This window comes from Salvia splendens, chromosome 18 (assembly GCF_004379255.2).
Source record: "Salvia splendens isolate huo1 chromosome 18, SspV2, whole genome shotgun sequence".
Classification (NCBI taxonomy): Eukaryota; Viridiplantae; Streptophyta; class Magnoliopsida; order Lamiales; family Lamiaceae; genus Salvia; species Salvia splendens.
In genome coordinates, this window is record NC_056049.1 from 5,682,648 (window position 1) to 5,699,136 (window position 16,489).

The 16,489-nt window shown below is 39.8% G+C and overlaps 1 protein-coding gene across 1 annotated transcript; it reads left to right on the plus strand.

Moving 5' to 3' along the window:
• Window positions 1-7,242: 7,242 nt before the first annotated feature.
• On the plus strand, window positions 7,243-8,805 carry LOC121777414 (receptor-like protein 44). Its single transcript, XM_042174669.1, has 2 exons — window positions 7,243-8,370; window positions 8,526-8,805. Exon 1 carries the CDS (start codon window positions 7,508-7,510, stop codon window positions 8,321-8,323), a length of 816 nt encoding a protein of 271 aa, XP_042030603.1. The 5' UTR covers window positions 7,243-7,507; the 3' UTR covers window positions 8,324-8,370; window positions 8,526-8,805.
• The last annotated feature ends 7,684 nt before the right edge of the window (window positions 8,806-16,489 follow it).

Genomic DNA, 16,489 nt, shown 5'->3' on the forward strand with positions numbered 1-16,489 from the left:
TGTCTGACGCGTCTGAAAGCTGAAAACGCGATTTTTGAAGGGAAATAAGAGGAGAAGAAGCCTAGGGTTCATTCTACATTCTACCTACCGCCTACCACACGCACTCACACCCTCAAGAACACCTTTGAGAGAAAGATTTGAAGATTGGAGACTCTATATCGGAAGATTGAAGCTTCATTCCATAGATTGATCTCACAGGAGTACTTAGTATCTATATTTCATGTATTTGTTGAATTTCTTTGTGTTGAATATGATTTTCTTCATAAACATGAGTAGCTAAACATCTCTTGTAGAATTCTTGGTGATGATGCACTAATTTCATAGTTTTTATCCGATTGATTTTGTTCTTGCCTTGCTCTTGTAGTTATTTGATTATTCTTGGGTTTATTCCTTTCAATTGCTTGATCACCACTTGATTGTGTAGGATTAATTAGATTAATCGGTAGATGAAATAGTTAATCCGGAAAGAAGAATAATTCACACCTTAATACAATAGAACTCGGGAGAGTTGAGGTTTTGAGTGAGGTCATTAACCTAATCAAACTTTTGGGAGTTAGAGGTTTTAGGATTAGAAGGGGACTTCAATTCTAGCATCTAATCTACAGGTTTCTCACCTCGGGAGGGGGTTTAATCTATAATCGTGGTTGACTTAGTAACTCTAGAGACACCAAAAGGTAGGGCGAGTCAATTGGATAAGAGCTTGGATTTGTGCATCGGATCCTTGAGTTCTACAATTTCTCCATATTACCTTTCATTATCACACTGTGTTTTCTTGTTCTTAATTGTTACTTGCTTATTATATGTTTTTATTAGTTGTTAGAACAAACCAAACTGCACTTGATTGTCTAGATAGTAGTTGATCTTTGTTCGTGGTAGTTAAGTTGATACAAAATTGTCTCTGTGGGATACGATACTCTTGCTTACTGATTGCTACACTAGCCCCGTACACTTGCGGGTATAACTTGTATTAAAATAAGTTGAGTCAATTACCCATAATTGAGGGCAAAGAAGTCATCTCACCGCAAGGTTTTACCCTAAAATCAAGGGTAAGCCTCCCTATAAAAGGAAGCCACTTGGAGAGAGAAATGAGACACATTCACTCATTCACCACCATCTTTAGGTAGAGAGTTCTCTCGGTAATACCAGTCTTTCAGCCGTGTCCCGCTTCTTGCCTCGCCGCAGCCATGATCACCTGACGCCCAGATGTTCCCGGAGTTCCAGTCATCCTTATTCCAGCCAGCAAGATCATAGTTTAGGAGTTCCATCGCCCGGAGTGGCAAAAACACTTTTATCTCGCTTTCGTAGTTTAATTTACTTGCATATTCCTTACGTTGGATCTTGCTGCTTTTGAATTTCACTGCTTTGAAGTATTTTGTTGAAGATCCGAACAATGTTTAATGCTATGAAGTTGATTTCTGTTCAGTTTGTCGAGCTGCTTTCTTTATTTTCTGCTTAGTTAGTTAAATCTAGAGGTTCTGGTCGTTTTGAGTATCGAATCGTGTGTTTCCAGTCAGTAGTTTATTTCTTCGAGTTAGCATGATCTGTTTACTGTTATTTCATAGAGGTTTGTTTCATGCAAGGTGCAGTTATGTGTTTCTTGTCTTTTTCCATGCTGATCAGTAGGCGGGATTTCAGTTTCGATGTTTGATTTTCGATTTGGAATTTTTTACTGTAGATCTGTGTTCGTGAGTTATTAATCTGCGTTTTTATGATGCTGAATCTGGTTTGTTTTCTGATTTTAGTTTGTGGTTGTTGAAGAAGATGATGTCCATATCCAAGTTTGGGACCACTTTGCTTTTTAGATGCTTTTTGCTTTTTGTCCTTCACCTTTAGTACACCCTGCAGATCTGTCAGCCTAGTCACCACAACTACCACTTATTCTCTGCTTTTCTGTTTAGCCTTTTATAGTAACCTAGTACTTTCCGCATATTTTCTGTTACACCGCATCCACCATAATTCCACGTACACTACTACATGTCGACCACCATTCACCCTTCCTAGTCAGTCACCATCTTAATTTCCCATCTAGGTAGAGACTCAACCCAAGCGTGGTAGCTAACCAACCTTTCCAAATATCACCGCGGTAGTTTTAACGCACCATCTCTGTGGGATGCGACCCCTACCTTCACTATACTACCTAGTAGAAGAGGGTTGAGGATTCTTTGAAACCAGGGTCTAGGCTTAGTTAGGATCTCTATCCTGACCAGTAGGATATATCCTTGCTTGAACGACACCTACGCACCCCTGTTGTCTTTCAAATGGTGCCGTTGCCGGGGAACGAACCCGGGTCACCCGCGTGACAGGTGGGAATACTTACCACTATACTACAACGACGCCATTTGACCATTGCATGGCCTAAGTGTGAGGAGTTTTGTATATATGTGTTTTGTAATTGTTGGATTCTGCTTAGGTTTTAAACTCTCCCACTTAGCCTACTTTATAGTCTAAGTGTGAGAAGTTTTTAGTTTTCAGCATGTTGCTTTTGTCTGTTTGTCTATGTGTCCATCATACTGGCCATTACCTTTTCCACTTCACAGCCCTATCTGAGGGCAGACACTTGTGAAGTGGGAGGGGGGACGCAATGACCAGTATGATGAATGTGTATATGTGTGGTCTTTGTTTGTGCTTGTGTTAGTGTCCTGTTAGGTATGTTTTTTTATTATTTTTGTGTGATGATTGGGCTTAAAACTCAACTGTCTTGAGCTGACGGTGAGGGGAATTGAGGGAAATAAGACTTGCTGGAAAACAGAAACCACCCCCCTTAGTACCTCCTAACCAGGATAGATGATGCGAGTATGAAAGAAAAGCCCATACTTAGAGCCAAACACGAAAGCCCTCTTAAAATGTGAGTTATAAGCTTTAAGTGGAACCACTTTCCACATGTTTAGAAAAGAAAAGAGCGGCTGCCACAAATTGCCTAGGGTGAAGTGACTGCGTGTAGCAACACTGAAGGCAGTAGGAACCCCCCCCCCAAAAAAAAAAGAAGAAAAAAAAAACCACCTTTAGAACCTCTTTTCTAACTCTTTATACCCAGATAAATACCCCTAGCCACTGGGACTGTGTGTGTGCAAGGCATGAAGCGAATGAAGCTTACTGGCCAGAAAGGTGTATAAGAAGGCAGGAACCAGCTGGGCACGAAAGTTTGGAAGAAAATCGGCCAGGGAGTCATCCCAGGCCCAAAAAGAAGGTATAAGGGTGGCAAAGCCACGAGAGAAAAAAGAAAAAAAAAAGAAAAGAGAAGAAGAAAGAATATGAAGAAAATAGTCAGAAAAAAAAAACTCGGCCACAAAAAAATTGAAGAAGGAATAAGGGTGGCGAAGCCACAAGAAGCTACTGACCAGTTGGAGATCATAACCAGAAGCACCAACCAAGAAAAGCAACTAACCAGAGGCCCAAATGCACACAGTTCCCCCAAATCAAATAAAATAGAAGTTTTTTTTAACCTTAGAACCTTAGGAACATCCACCCAAAACACTACAAACCAATAGCCCCGTTACAAGCCTTTAAGCCCTTCAGTTGCTGCCAGTGAAATCTAAGTCCGAAGCAATTGTGGTTGAGCATAATGAGAGAATGCAGTCCTAACATTCCTGGTGAGGTATGGGTGACTGAGAGAACCTAGTGTTTGGCCGATAGTGTGGGCGATCTTGACAAGCAGATATACTGACTAGGAGAGAAAATGGGGGCGGCGGAAGTTCAAGGCTGTCTAAGGCCGGATTGCACCTGATCCCGAGGGAAGGGATGGTTGAAAATATAGCCCAATCTTTGTGTTTAGTCTTTCTGTGTTTCGTTTATGTGTTTCTTTTCTGTGCTTGTTTTTGTGTTTTTTGTTTTCTCTTTCCGTTGTAGCCTAGGGTCTAGTTTAGGATTGAGTCGGTCAGGGGATTAACCAGGCTAGAATTCGACTTATTTCTTTTTGTTTGTTCTTCACGCTTGAGGACAAGCATTTGGTAAGTGTGAGCAGTTTGATAAGTCGTATTCTAGGCCTTGGTTACTGGTCAGTATGATGTGCAAAATTGATTATATCTGCAAAACAGTTGCTCAAAGTGTGCAGGTTAAGTGTTCCAGCCAGTAGGGAAGTTTCGGAATGTTCAGGTGAAAAAGGGCGCCAGCATGATCTCATACTGATCAGTATTCGTGCTGAAACGGCTTGAGATGGAGAAGACGGATAGCTGGGACGGATTACCCATAATTGAGGGCAAAGAAGTCATCTCACCGCAAGGTTTTACCCTAAAATCAAGGGTAAGCCTCCCTATAAAAGGAAGCCACTTGGAGAGAGAAATGAGACACATTCACTCATTCACCACCATCTTTAGGTAGAGAGTTCTCTCGGTAATACCAGTCTTTCAGTCGTGTCCCGCTTCTTGCCTCGCCGCAGCCATGATCACCTGACGCCCAGATGTTCCCGGAGTTCCAGTCATCCTTATTCCAGCCAGCAAGATCATAGTTTAGGAGTTCCATCGCCCGGAGTGGCAAAAACACTTTTATCTCGCTTTCGTAGTTTAATTTACTTGCATATTCCTTACGTTGGATCTTGCTGCTTTTGAATTTCACTGCTTTGAAGTATTTTGTTGAAGATCCGAACAATGTTTAATGCTATGAAGTTGATTTTTGTTCAGTTTGTCGAGCTGCTTTCTTTCTTTTCTGCCTAGTTAGTTAAATCTAGAGGTTCTGGTCGTTTTGAGTATCGAATCGTGTGTTTCCAGTCAGTAGTTTATTTCTTCGAGTTAGCATGATCTGTTTACTGTTATTTCATAGAGGTTTGTTTCATGTAAGGTGCAGTTATGTGTTTCTTGTCTTTTTCCATGCTGATCAGTAGGCGGGATTTCAGTTTCGATGTTTGATTTTCGATTTGGAATTTTTTACTGTAGATCTGTGTTCGTGAGTTATTAATCTGCGTTTTTATGATGCTGAATCTGGTTTGTTTTCTGATTTTAGTTTGTGGTTGTTGAAGAAGATGATGTCCATATCCAAGTTTGGGACCACTTTGCTTTTTAGATGCTTTTTGCTTTTTGTCCTTCACCTTTAGTACACCCTGCAGATCTGTCAGCCTAGTCACCACAACTACCACTTATTCGCTGCTTTTCTGTTTAGCCTTTTATAGTAACCTAGTACTTTCCGCATATTTTCTGTTACACCGCATCCACCATAATTCTACGTACACTACTACATGTCGACCACCATTCACCCTTCCTAGTCAGTAGGACACCATCTTAATTTCCCGTCTAGGTAGAGACTCAACCCAAGCGTGGTAGCTAACCAACCTTTCCAAATATCACCGCGGTAGTTTTAACGCACCATCTCTGTGGGATTCGACCCCTACCTTCACTATACTACCCAGTAGAAGAGGGTTGAGGATTCTTTGAAACTAGGGTCTAGGCTTAGTTAGGATCTCTATCCTGACCAGTAGGATATATCCTTGCTTGAACGACACCTACGCACCCCTGTTGTCTTTCACACACTATTATATATTTATTTTTATATTATTTTTTAATACTATTATTATTACATGAAATACTTATTATTGTAAATTTATCGAAAAACGTAATAAATGACAAACTAAAATTTATAAAAACAAACAAATAAAAAACATAAATTACAATCATTGAAATACGAATTTGAAAATACATAATTGGTGCTCATACATAAGATGAAAACTAGACATTCAATTGCAATTGCCGAATTTTGCCCATATATGCTCTACCAAATCGTTTAGCTGAGCTTTGTGAGCTTCTCTGTTTTGAAGTTGGGCTTTATTTTTCATGTAAGAAGCTAGACTCGCAATCCTATTCGTAGAATATATGAAATCATTATTCGCATCTCCATCTTCATTCTCACGACTACTTTGTCCAAGTCGATCTTGAATAAATTTGAGAAGGGTTAACATTTTGGGAAGGATTGAAGTTTTGGGAATGGTAGAAATTTGGAGAATCGGAGAATATATTATTTTCATCATCCTCCATAGCTAGCAACAGAGGAAACTAAAAAAATATGAAATTCTATTAAACAATAAGGATTATAGGAGGAGAAAAGATGATATTTTTTTGTATGCAAAGCTATAGTAAATGTGGTCTCTATTTATAGAGGAAGAAAAATTATGAATTTTGGTATAATTTTTATAATTTTTAATATAATATATTAAAGATATATAAATTATTAAAAATAATAATATCAGCCAATGAAATTGTGCCATTTGGCACAATCTCATTGGCTGAGTGGTGAAAGGGGAGGAGAGACCTTTCGGTCTGTTTGAAGAGAGAGGCCGACCTATGTCAGAGAGAGACCCATGTATTGATAATTTTTTTTAATTACAATAGTGACGTGGCGGTCGACCAAGTAGACCGATAAACTTGGTCTTAGAGAAGTACTTCTTCGTACCGCCACTTTCAGTTGGCTTCTTCCCTTTTTACTTTGGCCAAAGGCCTTGATGATGTCATGTCAAAGTCTTTGTAGTCTTTGACATTGAATCCCGACAATGGATAGGAATATCGTTTGACCACAACAACATATGAGACATGATATTGTCAAGCTTGATGTTCTAACTTGTCGGTTGAGCTGGATCCCAATCTCTTTGCCCAACGTAATTGTCGACATCTTTTTGTGTGTTGGGGTCGAGATTGGAATCTTGACTGTTGGATTGATTTGAGATAAAATAAAGATTGGAATACTGAAAACGAGAATTTGATTTGAAATAGAAATGGAAATGATACGTGTGTATTTATAGATGTACTACTTCCTTAGTCGTATTCCATTTCTGATTGTCTCACGTTACATGAGTAATTTCCATTCATTATTTATTCTGTACTACTATTATTTCATAGTTACTTAATTATTAAACACTATTTTTCTTAAATCTTGTGTCAAAAGATATGACTCAAGTAACATAGAAAAGAGATACTCCCTCCGTTATAGCCTAATTGAGACGTTTCTATTTTGAGACATGAATTTAGGTAGGAGACTAATTAAATGATTTGCTCCATTTATATGAGCCAAGATCGAACCCAATGCTTATAAGATAAGGTGTTTTAACCACTATGCTATCTATGTTGGTTCACTTGTACTAGTACTTATTTTCATTGTGAATAGTTTAATATTATTGATAATAAACGGCAAAAGTGGGAAATTGTAAAATATGTGATGGATGATGCATATTAATTGATGGTCAATTAGAGAGAAGAATTAGTAGAGCAATCAGCATCCCCCGCAGCCGTGTTATTACTTTCGGTGCTGCCCCTGCCCACCAACATCTGACCTATATATACACTCTACCTCTCTAATTTTTCAAATATCTATATGGTTTCATTACACGCATCTCCATATTCCGATTTCAACACCCAAATAAGCATACAATTATAAAAAGAAAAGAAAAAAAAGATAAAGATCGCACTACTAATTACATTTGATTACTCCTCAAAACACCATCACCATTCACCATTATCTCTAACCCCCCCTCTGGCATTTCAACAAACAGTTGCCGTGCATCTTCTTTTCTTTATGTGTTAAGATTAGAATGATGGGCATCATTTGGGGCTGGACTGCCGCCGCCCTCCTCCTCCTCCTCCTCTCCGCCGCCTCCGCCGATCCCAACGACGAGCGCTGCCTCACCCACCTCAGCCAGTCTCTGCAGGATCCCCTCAGAAATCTCCAGAACTGGACGAAATCCACCTTTGCCAACCCTTGCCAGGGATTCACCTCCTTCCTCGAGGGCGCCATCTGCAACAACGGCCGCATCTATAAGCTCTCTCTCTCTAACCTCTCTCTCAAGGGCTCCATTTCCCCCTTCCTCTCCAATTGCACCAATCTCCAAGCACTCGACCTCTCTTCCAATCAGCTCTCCGGCCCCATCCCCCCCGACCTCCAGTATCTAGTCAACCTCGCTGTCCTCAATCTCTCCGCCAATCACCTCTCCGGCGACATCCCGCAACAATTGGCCCTCTGTGCCTACCTCAACGTCATCGATCTCCACGATAACCAGTTCTCGGGTCTAATTCCGCAGCAGCTAGGGCTTCTGGTCAGGCTCTCCGTCTTCGATGTCTCAAACAACAAATTATCCGGTCCGATTCCGTCGTCGCTCGGGAACCGGAGCGGCAACTTGCCTCGCTTCAATGCCAGCTCATACGCCGGGAATAAAGGCCTCTACGGCTACCCCTTGCCGCCGATGAAGAGCAGCGGGCTCTCCGTCCTCGCAATCGTCGGGATCGGGCTCGGCAGCGGGCTTCTCAGCTTGATTCTCAGCTTCACCGCCGTCTGCGTTTGGCTGAGAGTGACTGATAAGAAATCGGAAAACGATGAAGGAAAAATCAGCCAGCTTATGCCCGATTACTGAGATCGATCGCCATTCATTAATTGCTCGGATTTGATTGAATTTTGCAGGTATGCTTCTATTTTTTCCCTTTTTAAATTGTTAATGGGGATTATTATTGTAATTGGGTAGGTTTAGGTTTAGGCATTGCATTGCTGCTTCTATTTTCTCTTCATCTTGTGATTCTTTTCCTATGTTTAATTAATCAAGCTTAGTAATTTTCTAGTACAAATATGTAAAGCAATGAATGAATTTTGGAGTTTTCAATGCCATCTCTCTCTCCCAGCCAGAAATGTTGGGTCCATAATTGAAGGTAAGAAGTAATCATATGGAAATATCTCCTTTTCCACTTTGGAGTTGGGACTCTCTACCAATTTCCTCTTCTTTCGTTTTTTTCAATTTCATTCCATCCATAAGCTTTGTTAATTTTGTAAATATTCAATAAAATAACTATTCAGTCCAAATTTTCTTGCGGAGACATTCAGTCAACTCTTATGATTTCATTATGTTTATTGTTTCTGAAGCTTATCTGTTCCCTTTCTTTTTTTCATTCCTTTTTCTATAGCAATGTTATGTAATGAGAGAGTACATGAATTTTGGGCCCCACTGTACATGTTAATTTTGTTTTTTTAATGGTTTATATGATGACAATGTTATATTGAATTGGAAACGGAAATTGAAAAATTAATCAAATTGTTTAGTTTAATTCGATATGGGATGCTTTTGATGTCAATTTCACGGGTCTAGTTTCGTGGCCCAAAAGCTTAAATTGATGTAACTTTTACTTTAAAAAAAATTAATTAAAATCTATGCCAATGGGTGTACACAATTATAAATTTAGTTCAAAGAATGATTTTTTTGGATTTGTTGTATTATTCTATTTATGTTTGGTGCAGATTAAATAAATGTAGAACGTGTTCCTCACTTTAAAAAGTTCCGACTTTCTATAAAAAAAAGTTCGATTTAGGCCATCCACAATAGGAATAGCCCAGCAATAGCCCAGCCATAGCCTAGCCACTGCCACATCATCAGCACTAAAAATCCTCCTGCCACATCATAAATAGCTCAGCCATAGCCTAGCCACATCATAAATAGCCCAGCCACATCAATAGCCACATAACTAATAACAATTATATAAAATGACATAATTAACAATCACACAATATACGGAATTAAATTTACGCCACAAAAACGAGAAAATTCACTAATATTAATAAAATTTTAAAAGTATATTAATTTAAAAAAATTACATAATTAAAAAAAAAACTAACGTCGTGCAGTCCTCCGCGCCCATAACTCTTCAATTAAATCCTTTTGGAGTCGAATATGAGCATCCGTTTGGCGCATGTCGGCATGTGCTTGGAGGCGGCCGTCTTCATCGTGGGGTACCCCACTCCGTACGTTAGGGGCGGCTACGCCGTGGCTTGGACCAGCTTCATTATCGTCGTTGGCCCAATCAGTCAGTTGTCCACCTTCATCTTCGACAATCATGTTGTGCATGATTATACAGGCGTACATTATATCAGCAATGCAGTCGACGTGCCACAAACGCGTTGGCCCCTTAACTGCCGCCCATCGAGCCTGGAGCACACCAAATGCGCGTTCCACGTCCTTGCGCTCCGACTCCTGCCGTGCCGCAAAGTAGGCCTTCTTCTCATCTCCTGGGTATCGGATCGTCTTCACAAAGACGGGCCACCTTGGGTATATCCCATCCGCCAAGTAGTAGCCCATATCATGTCGGTTGTCGTTGGCGACAAAACTGATGGCCGGACCGACACCCTGACACTGCTCGTTGAAAAGTGGCGACGAGTTGAGGACGTTGAGGTCGTTGTTCGAACCAGCTATCCCCACCACTCCCACCACTACCACCGGCGTTACTCATTTCTAGGTGTTGATCTTGTACAGAAATTAAGATAGAAAGAGTACTCGTTAATACAAGTGGTGCGAATGAAAATGACGGGCAAGTCGCGTATATATAGTGTTTCGGAAACAAAAAAAAAATTAAAAATTCGCGCTAGGCTGTGCGCTAGGCGATTCGGACGCTGCAATAGAGCCTAGCGGATCGCCTAGCGCCGCGGAACCGCCAAGCGCTAAGCGGTTTTTTTCCGCGAAATCGGCTAGGCGGCTGCAATAGTTCGCCTAGCGCACCGCCTAGCGCCGACGCTCGGCTAGACGGTGCGCTAGGCGCTATTGTGGATGCTCTTATAATTTAACCTTTATTGCGTTTGGATAAAAATATGTTTTGAATTCTCCACGTTATTTATTCTGAGTTATAGTAGTATTCCGTATTTCTCGCATCGCAAATATTTTTTGTGTAGTTTGAGGCATAATCACTTTTTTAATTAATAAATGGACACAAAAATGAAAAAATATATAGATCACTCGTTTAGCTTGGGAGAAGGTGAGCAATGGAGTTTGATCAAACGGGACGAATTACTTCTTATTTAATCACTAAAATTGGGGCTAATGTGAAAGTATCTAAACAAAAATATATGCAACTATTACAAATTGTGGTTGGACAATGTTTTCTATTTCTTAGAATACACACACATAATAATAAAATCAAGTATGAAATTAAAATGTAGTGTATTTTTTTTAAAAAAAAAACTATTGAACCTTTTGATAAACAGCGAAGAGCATAGCTGTAGTTAGAGGAGCAGGAAGTTCGGTTTAGGCATGATTGAGGTTGGTGGGTTAGTGGCTACTTTGGTTTGTCATGACATGATTTTAATGATCTAAATTGCTTTGACTTCAATTATTTTGCCGTTGTTCATGAAACTTTATCACATGTCGTCTCATAGACATGCTCAAGCACGCCTATGGGTGTCCAAAATCCTTTAGCTCGTCCTTGAAAATTATGGGCACCACCGATGGCTTATATGATCAAGTTCGTAGTGTGTCCCGTAAACGTTGGTTAATTTTGACTTTTTAAAATTAATATTAATTCTTAATTTAAACTATAACTCATATTTGAGTTTTTTTTTGTGATTTATCTCCAGTTTCTTTCTACATTTTAATTTTTTTCTATCTAAAATTATGTATTTTTCATTTAAATTGTGTACTTTTTTTATTTAAATTATGTACTTGTTTAGCTTATTGCTTATCGTCTAACATGCTCAACAAATCAATATGGTTCCTTCACGACATAATTCGATTGAATCCAATTGGTCTGCAAAAAATGACAATTTAAATTAAATTAATAGATTCCAAACTAATAAAAATGAAATAAATTGATGAATTTTAAACTCATTGAGTTCAATGGATTCCAAACTCATTCCAATCAATCAGAAAATAAATCCAATTAATTATAATCAAATAAAAAAAGAATTTACAAATTAAAATTAGTTTCATTAGAGTTCTTACCACTCCGCAACACATTCGAAACAATTCTTATTTGGTTCTTATCAATGTATGAAGTTTTCATGGACACCTATGTCGGCATGGGATGTGATCAATTGCTGACTCTCCTTAAATTGATAACTATAATTAATTAGAGATTATATAATTTTTAGAGATCTAATGGTTTATAATTTTCATGTGTAAATTCATTTTATTATTATTTAAATTTAAAAAGATAAGAATATCTATCAAATTTATGGTTTTGGATCAAAATGTCAATATAGAGTATTAAACATATCAATATGATGCCTTGAATATGTCAACACAATTTTGAAGACAATTTATATGTATTATGTTGACATATTATAATAGCTATATTGACATTAATTGCTTCATGAAAAATATGAAAATTCAAGATTTTTTTTTTCAAATTTTGACATCGAACATATGCAAGTGCGATCTCGTTAGAATCCATAAAATTATCGTTAATTTGATATATGTTGTGTGAAAAAATAATTTTAATTGAGATAGTTATATGCATTTAAAATTGTGAGATATTTTTTAAAAGTTAGTTGTAACCAATTTGTTGTTAATTGACATAAATACCTTAATTGATATTTTTTGTGCACTTTATTGATACTTGCAATTGAAGGATCATGACCTCTGATTTAAAGATCTAACACACCCCTATTGGTAGGGTATACTCCCTCCGTCCACGAAAAATATGACCCATTGTGAATGACACGAGTTTTAATGTTAAATTGGTAAAGTGAGAGAGAATGGAAAAAAGTAAGAGAGAAGTATGTTAGTGGAATGTGGGGTCCATATTATTAGTAAAGTGAAAAAGGTAAGAGAGAAGTTGTTGAAAACTTTCATTTTTTAAATGTGCTCTATTTTTTATGGACAACCAAAAATGACAAATGTGCTCTATTTTTCGTGGACGGGGGAGTACTTTATATATACAAAAATCATGCTTTAAGCCTATTAGGAGCAGGCTTGTTCAAATCTCACTGAGTCACTAAAAATCATGACAATAGTTTATAAATGAGAGTTTTCGGAATATGAGTCTCAATTCGCTAATATTTCAAAATTTAGGATTAAATTCGTTGACCTTCAGAAAATGGGTTCGAGGTATGCGAATTTTTCTAAATAAGGAATTTTTACTTTTTATCTTTCTCTTATTTTTTCTTCTTTTTTCTCCCCTAACATTTATCAATTGACTAAATTGCCCACCTCAAATTTGACCCAAATTATGAATAAACAATCAAAATTTCTGCCGTCTCTCTACGTTTAAATGAATAAATTCTGTTTTTATTTGCCCGTAGGGGCAACGTAGTTGGCAACGGAGAAGCAGATCTTGCTGCAATAAATAAATTTTGTATCGGTTCTTATCGATAGAGCTTAAGGGTGGGTAGGTACGGTATACCTTACCGTATACCTTACCGTAAATTCGGTATGCGAAAAAATTATACCTTTATCTTACCAAAATTTTCGGTATACCGAACTTCGGTATACCTTATTTTCAGTATGGAGAATTTTCATACCGATATTGTACCAAAGTTCGGTATGTCGTACCAAAGTTCGGTATACCATACTTTTGCGGTATACCTTACTTTCAATATCAATGAAAATTGAATATTTGACTTTTTAGAATACTATTTATATTTTATAGTAATTTAAATAATATACGGGGTATTAAATACTAGTATATTTTATTAATATTATATTATATTTCATAATAAATTTTATAATTTTAAAATATATAAAATACTTTATATATTATTATATTCATATTTTACTATATATACCTTAAATTACGGTATATACCGAATTTCGGTATGCCGCGGTATACCGCAGTATATAAAAATTCATACATTTACCTTACCGAAATATTTCAGTAAGGTATCATACCGTACCGAAAATCACGGTATACCGAAAATTCGGTATTTTCGGTATTTTTTCGATACGATAAGGCCGGTATTTCGGCATTTCGGTATTTTTCCCCATCCCTAAATTAGAGCTACCATCACCTACTATATTGAAATCCCAAACCTTCACTGGTAATTCCACGACACCATTGTGAGTTTCAATACATGTTTGAATTTTTAATTCCATCCCAACTAGATTAAATTACAAACATACTCCAGATCCATGTTAATTTGTGTAAAACGCAATTGCTCAAATATTCCTACAATAAAGCCTCATAATCAGCAAAATATATGGGACTATTTCACCGTGTGACTTTCCACTTGAGCTACGCAATAGAATGCGGTGAAGTACAGGCGGCGGCGCATCACAACAGCGGCGAAGGTTCTGTACCGAGAAATTTTTATTGTTTTTTCTGGGTTTGGGGTCCAAATTTGAGGAGTAGTTTGGTCTTTTGATAAATGTTACAAGGGAAATAATAAGAAAATAGAAGAGAAAAAAGATTAAAAAACATAAATTCCTTATTCTGAAAAATTCGCATGTATCGATCCTATTTTTTGAAAGATCAACGAATTTAATCATAAATTTCGAAATGTTTGCGAGTTGAGACACATATTCTGAAATATCTCTTTATAAATAAGGAAAGAGAATGAGATCACAGGACTCCCAATTTTGTACTAAGGCCATCCACAATAGGAATAGCCCAGCAATAGCCCAGTCATAGCCTAGCCACTGCCACATCATCAGCACTAAAAATTCTCCTGTCACATCATAAATAGCCCAGCCATAGCCTAGCCACATCATAAATAGCCCAGCCACATCAATAGCCACATCACTAATAACAATTATATAAAATGAAATAATTAACAATCACACAATATACGGAATTTAATTTACGAGACATATACGGGAAACATTAATAATACTATTAAAAATTTTAAAAGTACAATAATTTAAAAATATTACAATAAATAAAAAAAAGTACAATAATTTTTTAAAAAGTACAATAATTCACTCCTCGTCGCCGTCGTCGTCTCCTCCGTCGCTGTCGCCACCATCGCCTCCGCCTCCGTCGCCGCCGCCTCTACTCCCGGCAGCTTCCCTCCGTGCCGCCTCCAAATCCTCCTGCATGCTCAGGATCAATGTTTGAAGCAAACTCTTCTCCACGGGGTCCACCGCCGCCCGCCATTCAACCATCGTCTTGACCATCTGAGCGCGCGTTTGTTGACGCGCGAAGAATTTGAGATCCGCTGTGGATTGGCCAAGGGGGGATGCCGACTGGACCTCCTGTGAACCCCCGGCGACCCCCATCGCCTCCCGTTGAGCCCGCCTGTGCCCAACCGGGCTAGTACGGCGAGCAAACGAACGAGGGGTCGGGACCTCCTGGGCCGTCTCAGGGAGGTCGTGGGAACCACCGCTACTGCCGCTGAAATCACCGGAATAGTTCAGCCGTTGCTTCTTCGGCCAGCCATAGTCGACACCTACTCGGAACTTCTCGGAGTCGTTCAGCACAAGATAGCAGTTCCAGTAGGTGAAGTCCTTGTACACCCCCTTCAGGGGGAAGGCTTTCTGCGCTATCCTCCTGCAGTCGTCCTCAGTTTGCCCACTGCTCATCATGCGGAGGGCGTTGGTGTACAAGCCCGAAAATCGGGAGACCGCAACCCTGATTCGGTCCCACGCCTTCCGGCAATCCTCCCCATTGCGTGGCCTCCCCTCCGGGCAAAACCTCTGGTAGGCTGCTGCTATCTTGCCCCACAAGTTGACGATCCTCTGGTTGTTCGAAACGAGAGGATCGTCGCAAACACTCACCCACGCCTTGGACAGCGCGACGTTCTCCGCGTCCGTCCACCTCCTCCGTACCGCGTTGTCGTCCTCACCCGGCTGCGAGGACTCGCCGACCCTTTTCCCCTTGCCTTTCTTCTTTGGGGCGCCCCGACCCCGCCCTGCGCCCCCCCGTTTGAACGGGAGCATCCGGAATACCGGAAAGATCTATCCCCAAGTCATCGAAGGAGAAAGTGTCAAACTGGGCCGGAGGCGCAGCCTCCGTTGGCGTCGATGTGTGCGACGAACCAGTCGAAAAATCAACACTGGGGCGATAGACGTCCCCCGGCGTCCCCTGCGTCGCCGGTACCCCCCGGGCATCATCTGCATTCCGGGTGCCCACCCCGGCATCTGGACACTGGGTGCCCACCCCGACATCGCCGGAAACGCCCCCGGCGGACTCCCCCCCGCTGGTATCCCGGGCATCATCTGCTGCCACGGGTTCATGTTGTAGTATGGGTGCATCTGACTCGGGTGCATCTGACTCCATCCACCTCCCACGAGGATCGGGGGAGTTTGAGATCCGCTACTCCCTGAAGTAGGCTCGTTATTGAGATCCATTTACCGTTGTTGATCTTGTACAGAAATTTAGATAGAGAGAGTACTCGTTAATACAAGTGGTGCGAATGAAAATGACAGGCAAGTCGCGTATATATAGTGTTTCGGAATAAAAATAAATAAATAAAAATTCGCGCTAGGCGGTGAGCTAGGCGATCCGGACGCTGCAATAGCGCCTAGCGCCGCGGAACCGCCGAGCGCTAGGCGGTATTTTATCGCGAAATCCGCTAGGCGGTTGCAATAGATCGCCTAGCGCACCGCCTAGCGCCGGCGCTCGGCTAGGCGGTGCGCTAGGCGCTATTGTAGATGCTCTAAATGAAAATTTTGAAATTTCCCTCTTGGAATTTTCAAAAAGTTCATTCTTTCTTATACTATGATAATTTCTCTTCCACCATAGGTTTTGAAGTTCGAAAGTTTATTACCCACACAATAATCGAACTTTTGAGTAGGGACAATTAGCTAGAAGATTCAAAGTTGATTCCAACTGATAAAGAGACACAAGTTGCAAGCATTCATCTATATAAAAAGAAAGATCAACATGAAATT

Coding starts and splice junctions, on each gene's coding strand:
- LOC121777414 (XM_042174669.1), top strand. CDS start 7,508: ATGATGGGCATCATTTGGGGCTGGACTGCCGCCGCCCTCCTCCTCCTC.